The sequence below is a fragment of the Stegostoma tigrinum genome, chromosome 26 (assembly GCF_030684315.1).
Source record: "Stegostoma tigrinum isolate sSteTig4 chromosome 26, sSteTig4.hap1, whole genome shotgun sequence".
NCBI classification, from domain to species: domain Eukaryota; kingdom Metazoa; phylum Chordata; class Chondrichthyes; order Orectolobiformes; family Stegostomatidae; genus Stegostoma; species Stegostoma tigrinum.
Window position 1 is genome coordinate 15,626,617 of NC_081379.1, and position 16,763 is coordinate 15,643,379.

The 16,763-nt window shown below is 44.5% G+C and overlaps 1 protein-coding gene across 1 annotated transcript in view; it reads right to left on the reverse strand.

Annotated features, from left to right (window-relative positions):
• The window catches only part of LOC125464303 (uncharacterized), a 108,644-nt gene that overhangs the window by 8,244 nt on the left and 83,637 nt on the right, over positions 1-16,763 (reverse strand). Inside the window, exons 29-33 of the mRNA XM_059655180.1 lie at positions 7,457-7,633; positions 5,637-5,943; positions 4,445-4,617; positions 1,942-2,192; positions 296-428 (exon numbers count right to left, since the gene is read on the reverse strand). Of these exons, the coding sequence (XP_059511163.1) occupies positions 296-428; positions 1,942-2,192; positions 4,445-4,617; positions 5,637-5,943; positions 7,457-7,633 (1,041 nt within the window). The remainder of the gene's footprint in view (positions 1-295; positions 429-1,941; positions 2,193-4,444; positions 4,618-5,636; positions 5,944-7,456; positions 7,634-16,763) is intronic.

Sequence of the window (16,763 nt, forward strand, 5' to 3'; positions counted from 1 at the left end):
CAACATAAGATATTATTAGCACCAGTGACCGGAATTTTGGAGAAAGAGATAGATTTAAAGAGAATCTTAAAAATAGAAGCACAAACGAAAGAAACAGACAATTTTAAGGTTGGATTTCCAGAGTGTAAGGCCTCGCCAGCTGAAGTTGGGGTGCATGTGATCTAACAAAGCATCTATGCGCATTGTGGAATGAGCAAAGAGTAATAATTTTTTACTAGCCCCTCCTCATTAACAAGCATTCAATATATTCACTGTTTAATATGAAGTATGCCATGATATTTCTGTGATATTTTACCTCAACTTTCCAGGGTTCAACGTCCTGTGCACAGACTTGCTGTAAGCATTTTTTGGCTTCCTGTGCAACCAAGTCCCATCGAGCATTTCCAGCAACATTTCCTGTTGGATCTGCAGGGTCGAGTATCTTCGGTCTAATTTTCAAACAACAAGAGGATCATCAATCAAATGATGAATTTGTAACACTCATTCTTCAGATGGCATATATGTATATGTAATTAATTCCTGTTCAGAACCCAGTGTCTCTGCACATAGTATCTGTGCTACTTTATAAAGATTCATAGAATTTCTGCAATGCAGAAAGAGGCCATTTGGCGCATTGAGTCTGCACTGACCCTTTGAAGAGCATCCCACCCAGACCACATTCCCCCCTCCTCTATTTCCATAATTACCATGGCTAATCCACCTAGCCTGCACATCCCTGGACGCAATGGACAATCTACCTAATGTGCACATTTTCAAACAGTGGGAGGAGACTGGTCCACCTGGTGGAAGCCCATACAGATACAGGGAGAATGTGCAAACTCCACACAGACAATCACCTAAGGCTGGAACCTGGGTCCCTGGTGCTGTAAGACAGTAGTGCTAACCCGTCCCACTTCTGGGTTCTTATTTTCCAAGAAATGTGCACCATCTTTATTTCCTGTTACCCTGAAAGGACAACTTTGACTAAGAAACCTTTGTGTTTCTATTTTCAGGTTCATGTACTTACACTCTGCAGTGGATTCATTATTCAGTGAAGAGGCCAGAGTAAAAGTGATGTTATTAACCAAATCTGATAAATTATCTGCAAGTTTTACTGGAAGGAAAGTATTTCAACCAAATTTAATATTCAAGTGAATGTTTCCTTTGGCCTCCACACAAATGTGTTTCTCTCTGTCTGACCGCTACTGATACTACTCTTGAAGAAGCCAATGAGATGTGAAGGCTGTGACCCAATGAGGGCATTTTCCCCAAATGTTTGCATTGCACAGTTGGTTCGTGAAGCCAAATCCCATTTATTCAGAGCTCTTTTATTTGTTTACAATTTTTAAAAAATATATAATCTAATTTGAAGTATCAAAGTCTTATTTGTACACATAACTGATTCCTGTTCAGACCCAAGAACATTGCTGCCGTAGACATGTGCTGTTTTATAAAGGCAGGAGCATGATTCTTAATTCTCAAATCCCTTTGTTCCCCCACCCTCTTTGGGTTCTTACTTTCTGAGAAATGTTTGACCTCATCATTTTCTGTTATCCAAAAAGTAAAACTGCGAATAAAGAAAACTTCCAAAATCACCCAGGTTGGCATACTTTTTGTATGAACCCATGTGGACGTTTATAAAACCTTTGATTAAAAATATAAAGTAACTAACCTCTATAATCCCCAGTAGATGAACCAATGGGACAAGTGGAGGGATTTATTTCACAAAGCAAGTTGGTATGATCTGGACTGTGTTGGAAACACATCCCACAATTACCTACTCATGGATTTGGAGAAATGGATGTAAGGGAAACATTAGCAGAACCTCGAGCAAGAAACAATGAAATCAAGCTAACTGAATAGCAATTTCAAAGATATGGAGTAGCCATGAAGGGCTGAATGGTCTCTTTCTGCATAATAATTTTCCTTCTGGAAAAATACCGTAAAGACAATCAAACTTGCCTTGGTTCTTTAAGTTTGTTTTTCAGGAAGTCAGCCACAATGCAATTGTCAAAGTTATAGTTTTTTGTCCAGAATAGCCATAGCTCTCTGTATCTAATGATCAATTCCATTACGGTGCGGAATCCTGCAGCAGTACCAAAATTGTCTCCCAGACCAATGCTCTCCCACACATGGATGACCAGCAGCTCCAGAGCGTATTTTGGTGGGAGGAACTCTTGACTTCTTAGTTGACATTTGTATGGTCGGACATACTGTTGGGTTAAATAAAAAAAAATTCAATGCACATGCTTGAAATCCTTGTAAAAGTATTGAAACATACTTTGCCAAGCAATGTACCCAGTGCAAAGTTTCACTTGAAGGGAAGAGAAATTAAAGAAAAAATCTTTGAAAATGTGAAGATGGAGAATTTGTTGCCACCTGCAGGGGAAGCTTTAAGATAAATGACAAACCAGGGAGAGGCGCAGAGTTCTTTTCAATGGAATGTCTTATTATGATTGAGAATTCACTACCTTTAAATAGCAGTGAAAGCAGGTTTATTACCAACTTTCAAAAAGAAATTGATTATAAACTGTCCAGAAAAGTAGAAACTTATAGACGTGGAGAAATCACAGCGGAGTGGGTCTAATTGGATTGTTCAACATGAAGCATGAAATGTTTCTATTAACTACTTGCAGAGGCTAAGTCTAGAAAAGCAAGAACTGGTCACATTGATATTTCTGCTACATCTTTGTTCTATGTGTCTGTTCAGAGGCCCTGCAGGAGAAACTCATTTATGTAGTGAACTTAGGTGGATTCTGCTGTCTGTGCAGTGTGCATGGCAACATTCTTTGATCTCACTGAAGAACAGATATGAACCAGGTAGATAGGAGTTCCAGCTGCTTCCTACCTTTAGGGATTCAGCGCACATCTGCACAGCAAATGGCACTACATGAATACTACATCACTATCTCCTCCCGCCAGTGCCTGCAATCTTACTTCACAATACTTAACTTGTGGATGGTGGCAGGGTGAGTATTAACTCTTTACTACCTCGTAGACCAGACAAGACTCAAGTTTTCTCATCGAGCTTATCCAGATTGGGCACAATCAGAAAGACAAAGCTTCCTCCAGTTTGTTCCAACTTTAAAACATTTCCACTCATTTGGATGTCCAAACATTTGCAATTAAGGTTGGATGAAACTCAAAACCAGTGAAAGGGCCATGCACATTTAACCAAAAATTGAGCGCCATATATAAAATATATTGGTAAACTGGAACTCCAGTCAGGCCAAACTGAGAGCATCTGTTGAATCGATGCCATTATTTTAAAATTACAGGAATGTTTAAAAAATACAGGAACTGTAAAAATAACTTACTTGTTGACAACAACCTCTGCACTAAAGAATTCTGAGGAAGCTCACCTCCTGTCTCATTCATCTGATTTCTCACAAGGGCCCATAAGCAGTCCACAGACCCTTCATTAGCTTAGAGAAGGGCCCTGTACACTGAGTGTATGGAAGTGAGATCAGCTAAATTAGCAGAGGCCCAAATATACACATGCATTGGCTGCAGAACCCCAGCTTTAAATTTGTTGCTTTGAATGCACATTTACAACTGACATAAACAGGGACAAATACATCAGATTTCAGCTCATTTCCATACTCTCTTATTTCTTATTCCATTTAACCTCATTTGCTTTAGAACATGGACAAGAAACTGAAAAGAACAGGTTTATGACTGGCAGAGCAGCTTTCACAATGCACATAATTAATACAGCATAGGAGGCTATTCAGCCCATCAGATCTGCAGCAGCTCTCTGACTGAGCATTCTCTCAGAGCTGCCCTCTCACCTTCCTCTGTATGCAGCCTTGCACACTGTTCCTTTCCATATCACATCGAGCTTCCTGTTTAACACTTCAATTGAACTTGTCTCCACCATATTTTTAGCCAATGCATTCCAAATCCCGAGCAATCTCAGTGTGGACATGACTTTCCTTGCATCACCTTTTCTTCTTTTGCCAATTTGTTTAAATCTGTGTCCCTTGATTCTCAATCCTTTCACAAGTGGGAATGGTTACTCCCTATATGCTCTGTCTAAACTCATCGTGATTTTTTAAACCTCCACCAAATTTCCTCTCAGCCTTCTCTTTTTGAAGGAAAGCAGTCCCAACTGCTCAATCCACCTTCATAACCAAAGTTTCTTATCTCTGGAACCACTCTCATCCAAATTTTATACACTCTCTCCAATACCTTCAGAGTTTCCTATAATGCAGTTCCCAGAAATGGATGTAATACTCCAGGTGATACCCAACCACAGACTTACGTAAGTTCAACACAATCACTCTTCTGTGAGCATTCTAAACAATGCTTTCATCCTGTCCTTCCATCTTTGTGACGTATGTACATGTGCACCCAGGTCGCTCTGCTCTTGTAGCCCTTTAAAATTGTACCATTTCTTTTGATTAAACCTTTAAAAGTTTTTGTTCACAGTACATAAATAAACTTCAACAGTCCCTGCTCCTACCTCTATGTACCAGTACTTCACAAGGCGGATCAGGTCCTTCAGTTTAACTGGACGGCACTTTACAAAGTTTCTCTGAAGTTCAGTGAAGCATGTTGAGAATTGTCCTCCAAATTCTTTGGCCATAATCAGGTCCACATAAACCTGGGCATTTGGGCGGGTTTGTGTTTGCTGACCTTAGAGACAGTGAAGAAATGGGTGATTGCTTTTCAAGTACTGTACAATTTAACACAGGACAAATTGTTAACAATTGATGGAAGACCATTTTGTACAGAAGAACAGATAGAAAAACAAACTTCAAAGTGCTGTAAAACTGAAATAAAATCAACATGCTGCAAATGCACATTGCCCGGTTTGTCCCAAGAGTTTTCCAAGTTTCCCACCATTACTTTGATAAGAAAATTAGAGAAATAGTCAGAACATTTGTTTTATTTTTCCATTTGGAATTTGAGAAATGGTGTAGCAGGACAGTGGCACAATCGCTGTTGAAATTCTACCTGATATGTCTAACAACGTTGAAATCAAGGAGAAATGCGGGTCCCACATAAACAAGCTCAAGCTGAAGATCCTCAGTTATTTCAGTCAGACCAGTGTGCATTTGGGGCAATTCTTATAAAAGGCAGTGTAACTGTAAACCCTGCTTATATGGTACATGGAATGGGAGGTAGTAGAGTGGCCTTTCGAAGAGAAGCGCAATCCATCATGGGGATGTGGACTACCTCCTTGGCCTGGACCCAGATGGTCATCTCCGCTTCTATACTTGAAAGGGCTTCCAATGAGAATATATTTCTTTGATGGATGGAATTTACTCTCAAAGGAAGCTGGTGTTCAATATTTCTGGGAGGCCTGAATGACCCCATCCCCTCAAACTTCCCGGCAGCCTGGTGCAAGTCATTACCCACAACCTTGGTTGACCGCCCAGCTTTACACCAGGGAAAGTGATGGGCCAACAATGGATCTCATTTCTGAGATAAAGCGGCTACACGTGGAAATATGTAAGTGAATCCACTGAATGCTGTTTCACCAAGCTGGCCAATGGGGTTGCCATGAGATAAAGATCATAGCAGGGCAGGCCAGGGTGAGCAAGGGGATGGAGTGGGCAAACAGCAAAATAAGCTGAATGGATATAAACATCAAAACTTCCTTTCAATACAACTAATGTCCACCCAATCATTTTTCTTTCAATGACTCATACCTAAAGCGTCGAATGCTGGCAGTACATCAACCTCTACAGAATCAGAAAACTCAGTGGATTGAAAACTGAAATTCAGGGAGCGAGGAGATGAGGTGTGGCCAGATGGTAAGGTAATTATTCGGGGCTCTGTCATGTTGATTTCGAATGCAATTTCTTTCCTGATCTCATTCAGCATCTTCCGAATTATTGTCAGGATTTCACCCCGGTTTTGCTCCTGGTCGCGGAAATTTTTGAACCGGCTGATGAAGACGACCAAATCTGCATCTGAGCGATTTTTTAAAGCTGTCCCTTTCCCAGAGGAGCCACCCTGTGAAGACAGATTAAATAGCAGCATGACCTTTTAGAAAATGGTTAGGAAAACACATTACTGCAAAAATCAGCATGGAGTCATCATCCAGTCACTTGCTCGACCTGAAATTCAATCTTATTCATCAGAGCTGTGTACTGTCACCGAGGCCCACAAGTGCCATTTTTTTTTGCCCGACTCAATCCCAAGTATTGAAACAGGAAGTGGCACCTTGAATTCAGAGTTCTGCTTTTTGAGTTAGGAAAGTTGAGGGACAATCCAATTGAGATGTTTCAGATGCCATTGCGATTTGGTAAGGTAGATGCAGAAATTTTATAACCATTGGTTAATCCAGGATAAAGTAGAAATAAGAGGTAGGCCCCTTAGGAAAGAAACCAGGATACATTTCATCATATTAAGAGTAGAAGAAATCTGGAGTTTGCCAGAGCTTCTTGTCCTGTACAGATCAGAACAAGGACACAAGAAACAGACTTTTGAAAAAGGGACACCAATTTATACAGCTTGAGAAGAGGGTGTCTGGTTATGCCATCATTCTTATGGATATACAACAAGACAGTTAATTGTCAATCTTAATTCTCAGGCCAGGCAGGTTGTCTCTGATTGGTCAGGTTTTGCAATAGGGCAAAACAATACTTAGTCATCACCAATACCTATTTTCTTATTATGATAAAGGCGCAATGCATGTTTGAATTCTGTGAGCCGACATAAAACAGAGCCCTGTGCTTTAATATACACAGCTGGGAGCACTCACACTATGCTAATCTTAAATTGGTTTCCGTCATAATTTCTGCATAGTTCAGATTTTTTAATAAATAATACCCAATAGCAGAATCATATCGAATGTTGGACTTGCTGCTCTGATGTTTGCCAACAAGTGCTGGCTGAAGTCAACTGTCATGCTGCCTGCTGCAAAGGGGGCGCCAGTGGTTGGGACACATGGCCCACAGTCTGGCATCACACTGGCACCAAAGGTCATATGACAGATTTGTGTGGTCGGCAAAAAACTGTTGGCTTGACAGCAGCATCTTGCACAATTTGTGTTCCTTCTCTTTTTCATGTTCTGTACCACTCAGAAATCTCATCTGAAGGTCTGTTTTCATGCATGGACTAAAGCAATAGCTTTTGTGCTCCTGAGATGCTGCTTGGCCTGCTGTGTTCATCCAGCTTCACACTTTGAGATCTTACCAGCTTACTTGGTAGTGCAAGAGTGGGGGTTTTGCCTGAGGGCAATCAACAGATACATTTAGTAGCAGGGGATATTGAAAATGGGCTTGATCTGACATGATTCTTCCTATTCTGAACCAAGGGAAAATGAGAGAAATAGCTACAGCCCTGTTGCTCTAGACGAGGTTGTATAACCAAGCAACAACCCAGAACCGATCTGGACTGACTGGCTCAGTGCCATATTGGAGCAATGATTTCATAACTCACTAAAAGTGCCCGAGTTATTTTCCCCTGAGGACGCTCTTTTCAGCATTAATTCCTGAAGCGTTGGATGTTCTTTGGGACTCACCTTCACCGTTTTAATGATTTTAATGGAGCTGTAACCGGAGAAACATTGTTCCTTTAAAAAAGTGCAGATCTTGTCAATGGCAACGCCCACCTGATCCTGGAACTGCTGGTCAGGGCGGAGTTCAACAAAAATAAATTTATCCAGATGTTTTGGAATTGTCTCATATAGACCCATCCTCTGGAAAGTAGAAAAGTTAAGGTGACAGTTTAGTAATTCCACTTTAGCTCAGGTAGTACAGTTGTTGATCTGTACAGGAGCTACGAACCTCCTGTGATTCACAGCTACTGGTCACCTTGCAGTGACTGAGCCTGACCTGCATAAATATGCATTTTCCTGCAGTAACCATTGGTACTGTCTCTATCCCAGGACTAACTCTGCAAAAAGAACTTTGTTCTTCCTAGTCTGTATAGTTCAATGCCAAACTGTAATGTATTGATCACCTGAATCATTGAGATGGCTTTTCCAGTAACAGCTCACTAACACCAATGTTCATTGGGTATAATCATAAATCATAAAAAAAGACAAGGTGATGACACTCCATATCAGCATGATCTGTAAAACACTTCAGCTTGGACTAATAAATAGTAAGCTGTTCTCACGCCTTGTATGTGAAGGCAAGGACCATCACCAACTAAGCAGAATTCAACGTTCTCTCATGACATGCATTGGCATTACCATTTCTGAACCACACACTATTAACATTCTAGCCGTTATCATTGACCAGAAACTGAATTGGACCAGCTACATTCATACAGTAGCTACAAGAACACATCGGAAGCTATGAGTAATTCACCTCCTATCTTTCCAATCCTGTTGAAAATGCACAAGTCAGGAACGTGTGTGCTCTGCACTCATCTGAAATAATCAGTTTCATCACTTAAGGCGATTGGCACTATCCGGAACAAAATAGCCAACTTGTTTGTACTCCAACCACGAACTTCAATATTTATTGCTTCCACCACTGATGTACATTGGCAGCAGTCTGCATTGTCAATAAGATGCACTGCGGCAACTCCCCTAGGCTGCTCCAATAGCACCTTGCAAATCTGCAACCGTGGATACCTTGAATGTCAAAGACTGAATTTTGATGGAATGAGCACTACCTGGGAGTTGTTCCCCAAGCTATAAATCTTCCTGACGTCCTTCACTGTTGCTGGGTAAAAATTCTAAAGCTCCTCCAAATTAGGAGCACAAAGTAACTAATGCTGACCTTCAGCCTGCTCTGCCATTTTTCAAAGTCATGGTTGTTCTGCTTGTGTTTCAAAGTCCACATTCTCATCTACTCCTGATAACATTGATTCCCTTACCTAACAAAACTCTATTCTTATCCCCCTTAATACTATTTACTGACTGCACCTCCACCACCTTGTGCAGCACAGTTTCAAAGTTACACAATTCTCAGAGGGGCAAAATGCTCCTTTCCCCTTTGTAAAAGTGGCCATAAGACATAGGAGCAGAAATTAGGTCATTCAGCCCATTGAGTATGCTCTGCCATTCATTCATGGCTGATAAGTTCCTCAACCCCATTCTTCTGCTTCTCTCCGTAACCCTTGCTCCCCTTGACAATCAGGAACCTATCTATCTCTGTCTTTAATATTCTCAATGACCTGGCCTCCGCAGCCTTCTGTGACAGTGAGTTCCCTAGATTCACCACTCTCTGGCTGAAGAAATTTCTCCTCATCTCCATTCTCAAAGGTCATCCCTTTACTCTAAGGCTGTGCCCTCAGCTCTTGGAGTCTTATACTAATGGAAACATCTTTCCAACATCCACTCTGTCCAGGCTATTCAGTATTCTGTAAGTTTCAATTAAGATCCCCCGTCATCCTTCTAAACTCCATCGAATATAGACTAGACTCGTCAAATGTTCCTCATATGTTAAGCTTTTCATTCCTAGGACCAGCTCCTGGGCCAGTACATCCTCCCTGAGATATGGGGCCTAAAACTGCACACAGTACTCCAAATGTGGCCTGACCAGAGTTATATACAGCCTCAGAAGTATATCACTGCTTTTATATTCAAATCCTCTCAAAATAAATGCTAACATTGCATTTGCCTTTCTCACTATGGCCTCAACCTGCAAGTTTACTTTGAGAGAATCCTGGGCTAGAACTCCAAAGTCTCTTTGCACTTCAGACTTCTGAATTTTCCCCCCATTTAGAAAATAGTCCATGCTTTTATTCTTCTTACCAAAGTGCATGACCTCACACTTTCCCATCTTGTACTACGTCTGCTATTTCTTTGCCCACTCTCCTAACCTGTCCAAATCCTTCCACAGCTTCCTTGCCTCCTCACTATTACCTGTCCCTCCACCTACCTTTGTATTGTCTGAAAACTTAGCCAGAATGGCTCAGCTCCTTTATCTAGACTATTAATGTATAAAGTGAAAAGTTGTGGTCCCAACACTGGCCGTTGCGGAACACCACTTGTCACTGACTGCCATCCTGAGAAAGGCCCTTTTATCCCTGTTCTCTGCTTTCTTCCAGTCAGCCAATCTTCTATCCATGCAAGTACTTTGCTTCTAACACCATGGGCTTTATCTTACTCAGCAGCCTCCAGTGTAGCACCTTGTCAGAGGCCTTCTGGAAGTCCAGGTAGATAACATCCATTGGCTCCCCTTGTTCTAATCTGCTCGTTACTTTTTCAAATAATTCTAGCAGATTCATGATCTCCCCTTGATGAAACCATGCTGGCTTTGCCCCATTTACCACACACTTCCAGGTATTCAGGAATCTCATCCTTCACAATAAGGGGTAAGTAGGGGTAAGATTAAGGAGCCTTGGATGACGGGAACAGAGGTGCTTCTCGTCAAAAAGAAAAAGGCAGTGTTCATAAGGTGGAGGAAGCAAGGGTCTAACACAGCTTTGGAGGATTACAGGCTTGCTCAGAAGGAGCTCAAAAGTGGACTGAGGAGGGCCAGAAGGGGGCACGAAAAAGGCTTGGCAGGAAGGATTAGGGAGAACCCAAAGGCATTTTACTCATACGTGAGGAATAAGAGAATGATCAGGGAGAAGATAGGGCCAATCAAGGATAGCGAAGGGAACTTGTGCGTGGAGTCTGAGCAGATAGGGGAAGCCCTAAATGAGTTTTTTGCTTCGGTTTTCACTAAGGAAAGGGACCTTGTTGTGAATGAGAACTTTGACGAGCGGGGAAACAGGCTTGAACAGATCGAGATTGAGGAAGTTGATGTGGTGGAAATTTTGGCAAACATTAGGATTGATAAGTCCCCAGGGCCAGACCAGATTTATCCTAGGTTGCTCCAGGAAGCGAGAAAGGAGGTTGCTAAGCCGCTGGCGAAGATCTTTGCATCCTCACTCTCCACAGGAGTCGTACCGGAAGATTGGAGGGAGGCAAATGTTGATCCTCTTTTCAAGAAATAGAATAGGGAAATCTCTGGAAATTACAGACCAGTCAGTTTTACATCTGTGGTCAGCAAGGTTTTGGAAAGAATTCTGAGGGATAGGATTTATGACTACTTGGAAAAGCATAGCGTGATTAAAGGGAGTCAACATGGCTTTGTGAGGGGCAGGTCATACCTCACAAATCTTATTGAGTTCTTTGAGGAGGTCACGAGACAGGCTGACGAGGGTCGAGCAGTGGATGTGGTGTACATGGACTTCAGAAAAGCATTTGCTAAGGTTCGCCACGGCAGGCTCATTCATAAAGTCAGGAGGTTTGGGATACAGGGTGATTTGGCTGTCCGAATTCAGAATTGCTTGGCTGACAGGAGGCAGAGAGTGGTTGTAGATGGTAAGTATTCTGCCTGGAGGTCAGTGCTGAGCAGTGTCCCGCAGGGCTCTGTTCTTGGGCCTCTGCTCTTTGTAGTTTTTATAAATGACTTGGATGAGAAGGCTGAGGGGTGGGTTAGTATGTTTGCTGATGACACAAAGGTTGGAGGTGCCGTTGATAGTATTGAGGGCTATTGCAGGCTTCAGCGAGACATTGACAGAATGCAGAGCTGGGCTGAGAAATGGCAGATGGAGTTCAACCTGGATAAATGCGAAGTGATGCATTCTGGAAGGTCGAACTTAAATGCTGAATATAGGATTAAAGGCAGGATTCTCGGCAGTGTGGAGGAACAGCGGGATCTTGGTGTTCAAGTGCATAGCTCCCTCAAAGTTGCCACCCAAGTGGATAAGGTTGTTAAGAAAGCATATGGTGTTTTGGCTTTCATTAACAGGAGGATAGAGTTTAAGAGCCGCGAGGTTATGCTGCAGCTCTACAAAACCCTGGTGAGACCACACTTGGAATATTGTGTCCAGTTCTGGTTGCCCTATTATAGGAAAGATGTGGAGGCTTTGGAGAGGGTGCAAAGGAGGTTTACCAGGATGCTGCCTGGACTGGAGGGCTTGTCTTATGAGGAGAGGTTGACTGAGCTCAGGCTTTTTTCTCTGGAGAGAAGGAGGAAGAGAGGTGACCTGATCAAGGTGTACAAGGTAATGAGTGGCATGGATAGAGTCAATAGGCAGAGACTTTTCCCCAGGGCAGGATTGACTGCCACGAGGGGTCATAGTTTTAAGGTGTTAGGAGGAAGGTATAGAGGAGATGTCAGAGGGAGGTTCTTCACCCAGAGAGTTATGAGTGCATGGAATATTTTGCCAGTGGCAGTCATGGAAGCAGAGTTATTAGTGACATTTAAGCGACTGCTGGACATGCACATGGACAGCAGTGAATTGAGGGAAATGCAGGTTAGGTTATTTTATTTTTGGATTAGGAATAATCCACGGCACGACGTCGTGGGCCGAAGGGCCTGTACTGTGCTGTACTTTTCTATGTTCTATGTTCTATAATGGACTCCAAAATCACCTGAGATTGGGCTAATTAGCCTGTAATTTTCCATCTTTTGCCTTACTCTCTTCTTAAACAGGGGTGTTATGTTAACAATTTTTCAGTCATCTGGAACCCTCTGTGACTCTAGCAATTCCTGAAAGATCACCACTGATGCCTCCACTTATCTCTTCAGCTATCTCCTTTAGACTCAGGGGTGTAGTCTATCTGGTCCAGGTCATTTATCCATCTTCAGGTCGTTCAGTTTTTCTAGCATCTTCTCCTTGGTGATGGCCACCATTCTCAGGTCTTCCCTCTGACTCTCTTGAATTTTTGGGATATTACTCATGTCTTCCACTGTGAAGACTGTCATGAAGCAATTATTCAGGACCTCAGCCATTTCTTGCTCCCCACTACCATCTCTCCAGCGTCATTTTCCAGCGGTCCAATGTCCACTTCTATCATTCTTTCGACCTTATATATCTAAAGAAAGTCTTCTTTAATCTTCCTCCCTTCCATCTTGAATAGAAGAATTATAGTTGCTACTTTCCAGTCCAATGGAGCCTTTATAGAATCTAGTCAATTTTGGAAAATTATCACCAACTCATTCATTATCCTTTCAGCCACCTCTTTTTAAACCCCAGGATGAAGTCTATCAGGGCCTAGAGACTTGTCAGTTCACAGCCCCATCAGTTTGCTCAGTACAGCATCTCTAGGGATTTCAGTTTTATCAACGTCATCACTGTCTTCCACCCTGTGTTTTACAATCATGACTGAGATTTCTGTATCCTCTACTGTGAAGACGCAGCAATATTTTTCAATTTCAACTGCCATTTCCTCATTATCTACAATTAATTCCCCATTTTCACCCTTGAGGTGACCAACAATCATTTTATTTACTATTTTCTCTTTAGATGTATATAGAAACTCTTGCTATCCACTGACATTTCTGGCTAGCTTCCTCTTGTATGTTAATTTCTGTCTCCTGATTAATGTTTTAGTTATTTTCTTCTATTCTGAACACTGTTATGATGCCAGCTCATGAAAATACCACTGAAGGTGGATCGCTGGGTGAACACAAATTAATGGATCTTAAGTTTAATTTCTGAACTTGATTGCATGGTGGTTAGTCACTGAAAATATTAACATGAGGCTACCAGTTTATTACATAAAGGGAAAAACAGAGCTAAAACATCTTTGCATCAATAGCAAAACAAAAAATCAAACCATTTCATTAAAGAAAATCTTGTGCAGATACACATTCCCAATGAAAAGTTATCACCAAATATAATGCTTACGTAATTGGCTCTTTCCCGCTGGGACTGCTGAAACAGATTAAATACTTTTCAGTTAAGGAGTTGGATTCCTTTTCGCTGAATTTTAAGAGAAACTTGGAGTCATTTTGAGCCCTTTTTGTTGGTTTGGTAAGATTTCACATTTCTGCTGATATCAAACTGTTTTTAACTAAAATCAGATTCTTCTGAACTGAAGTCGAACTCCGGAGAAATTTTGTTTCTCTGAATACCATAGAAGCTCAATTCTGCAAGCACTTCATCAATTCATTTCACAGGTACTTAAACATTTATCTGAAATCACACACGCTTTCTATAAAATGTCTGTAATTTACTGTACCAAATGACTATCTGATACCCCTGACAATGTAAGGATATCCCCGTGGGGCAAGGTCAGAACTCATAGGTAATAAAATGTGAGGCTGGATGAACACAGCAGGCCAAGCAGCATCTCAGGAGCACAAAAGCTGACGTTTCGGGCCTAGACCCTTCATCAGAGAGGGGGATGGGGGGAGGGAACTGGAATAAATAGGGAGAGAGGGGGAGGCGGACCGAAGATGGAGAGCAAAGAAGATAGGTGGAGAGGGTGTAGGTGGGGAGGTAGGGAGGGGATAGGTCAGTCCAGGGAAGACGGACAGGTCAAGGAGGTGGGATGAGGTTAGTAGGTAGCTGGGGGTGCGGCTGGGGGTGGGAGGAAGGGATGGGTGAGAGGAAGAACCGGTTAGGGAGGCAGAGACAGGTTGGACTGGTTTTGGGATGCAGTGGGTGGGGGGGAAGAGCTGGGCTGGTTGTGTGGTGCAGTGGGGGGAGGGGATGAACTGGGCTGGTTTAGGGATGCAGTGGGGGAAGGGGAGATTTTGAAACTGGTGAAGTCCACATTGATACCATATGGCTGCAGGGTTCCCAGGCGGAATATGAGTTGCTGTTCCTGCAACCTTCGGGTGGCATCATTGTGGCAGTGCAGGAGGCCCATGATGGACATGTCATCAAGAGAATGGGAGGGGGAGTGGAAATGGTTTGCGACTGGGAGGTGCAGTTGTTTGTTGCGAACTGAGCGGAGGTGTTCTGCAAAGCGGTCCCCAAGCCTCCGCTTGGTTTCCCCAATGTAGAGAAAGCCGCACCGGGTACAGTGGATGCAGTATACCACATTGGCAGATGTGCAGGTGAACCTCTGCTTAATGTGGAATGTCATCTTGGGGCCTGGGATGGGGGTGAGGGAGGAGGTGTGGGGACAAGTGTAGCATTTCCTGCGGTTGCAGGGGAAGGTGCCGGGTGTGGTGGGGTTGGAGGGCAGTGTGGAGCGAACAAGGGAGTCACGGAGAGAGTGGTCTCTCCGGAAAGCAGACAGGGGTGGGGATGGAAAAATGTCTTGGGTGGTGGGGTCGGATTGTAAATGGCGGAAGTGTCGGAGGATAATGCGTTGTATCCGGAGGTTGGTAGGGTGGTGTGTGAGAACGAGGGGGATCCTCTTGGGGCGGTTGTGGCGGGGGCGGGGTGTGAGGAATGTGTCGCGGGAAATGCGGGAGACGCGGTCAAGGGCGTTCTCAATCACCGTGGGGGGGAAGTTGCGGTCCTTAAAGAACTTGGACATCTGGGATGTGCGGGAGTGGAATGTCTTATCGTGGGAGCAGATGCGGCGGAGGCGGAGGAATTGGGAATAGGGGATGGAGTTTTTGCAGGAGGGTGGGTGGGAGGAGGTGTATTCTAGGTAGCTGTGGGAGTCGGTGGGCTTGAAATGGACATCAGTTACAAGCTGGTTGCCTGAGATGGAGACTGAGAGGTCCAGGAAGGTGAGGGATGTGCTGGAGATGGCCCAGGTGAACTGAAGGTTGGGGTGGAAGGTGTTGGTGAAGTGGATGAACTGTTCGAGCTCCTCTGGGGAGCAAGAGGCGGCGCCGATACAGTCATCAATGTACCGGAGGAAGAGGTGGGGTTTGGGGCCTGTGTAGGTGCGGAAGATGGACTGTTCCACGTAACCTACAAAGAGGCAGGCATAGCTGGGGCCCATGCGGGTGCCCATGGCCACCCCCTTAGTCTGTAGGAAGTGGGAGGAGTCAAAAGAGAAGTTGTTGAGTGTGAGGACGAGTTCCGCTAGGCGGATGAGAGTGTCGGTGGAGGGGGCCTGGTCGGGCCTGCGGGACAGGAAGAAGCGGAGGGCCTTGAGGCCATCTCCATGCGGAATGCAGGTGTACAGGGACTGGACGTCCATGGTGAATATGAGGTGTTGGGGGCCAGGGAATTGGAAGTCCTGGAGGAGGTGGAGGGCGTGGGTGGTGTCACGGACATAGGTGGGGAGTTCCTGGACCAAAGGGGAGAAAATGGAGTCCAGATAGGTGGAGATGAGTTCGGTGGGGCAGGAGCAGGCTGAGACGATGGGTCGACCAGGGCAGGCAGGTTTGTGGATTTTGGGAAGGAGATAGAAACAGGCTGTGCGGGGTTGGGGAACAATGAGGTTGGAGGCTGTGGGTGGGAGGTCCCCTGAGGTGATGAGGTCATGAATGGTGTTGGAGATGATGGTTTGGTGCTCGGGTGTGGGGTCATGATCGAGGAGGCGGTAGGAGGTGGTGTCGGAGAGTTGGCGTCTGGCCTCGGCGATGTAGAACGGGCAGCCCTCCGCTCCCTCCGCTCCAACCCCAACCTCACCATCAAACCCGCAGACAAGGGTGGCGCAGTGGTAGTATGGCGTACTGACCTCTACATCGCCGAGGCCAGACGCCAACTCTCCGACACCACCTCCTACCGCCTCCTCGATCATGACCCCACACCCGAGCACCAAACCATCATCTCCAACACCATTCATGACCTCATCACCTCAGGGGACCTCCCACCCACAGCCTCCAACCTCATTGTTCCCCAACCCCGCACAGCCCGTTTCTATCTCCTTCCCAAAATCCACAAACCTGCCTGCCCTGGTCGACCCATCGTCTCAGCCTGCTCCTGCCCCACCGAACTCATCTCCACCTATCTGGACTCCATTTTCTCCCCTTTGGTCCAGGAACTCCCCACCTATGTCCGTGACACCACCCACGCCCTCCACCTCCTCCAGGACTTCCAATTCCCTGGCCCCCAACACCTCATATTCACCATGGACGTCCAGTCCCTGTACACCTGCATTCCGCATGGAGATGGCCTCAAGGCCCTCCGCTTCTTCCTGTCCCGCAGGCCCGACCAGGCCCCCTCCACCGACACTCTCATCCGCCTAGCGGAACTCGTCCTCACACTCAACAACTTCTCTTTTGACTCCTCCCACT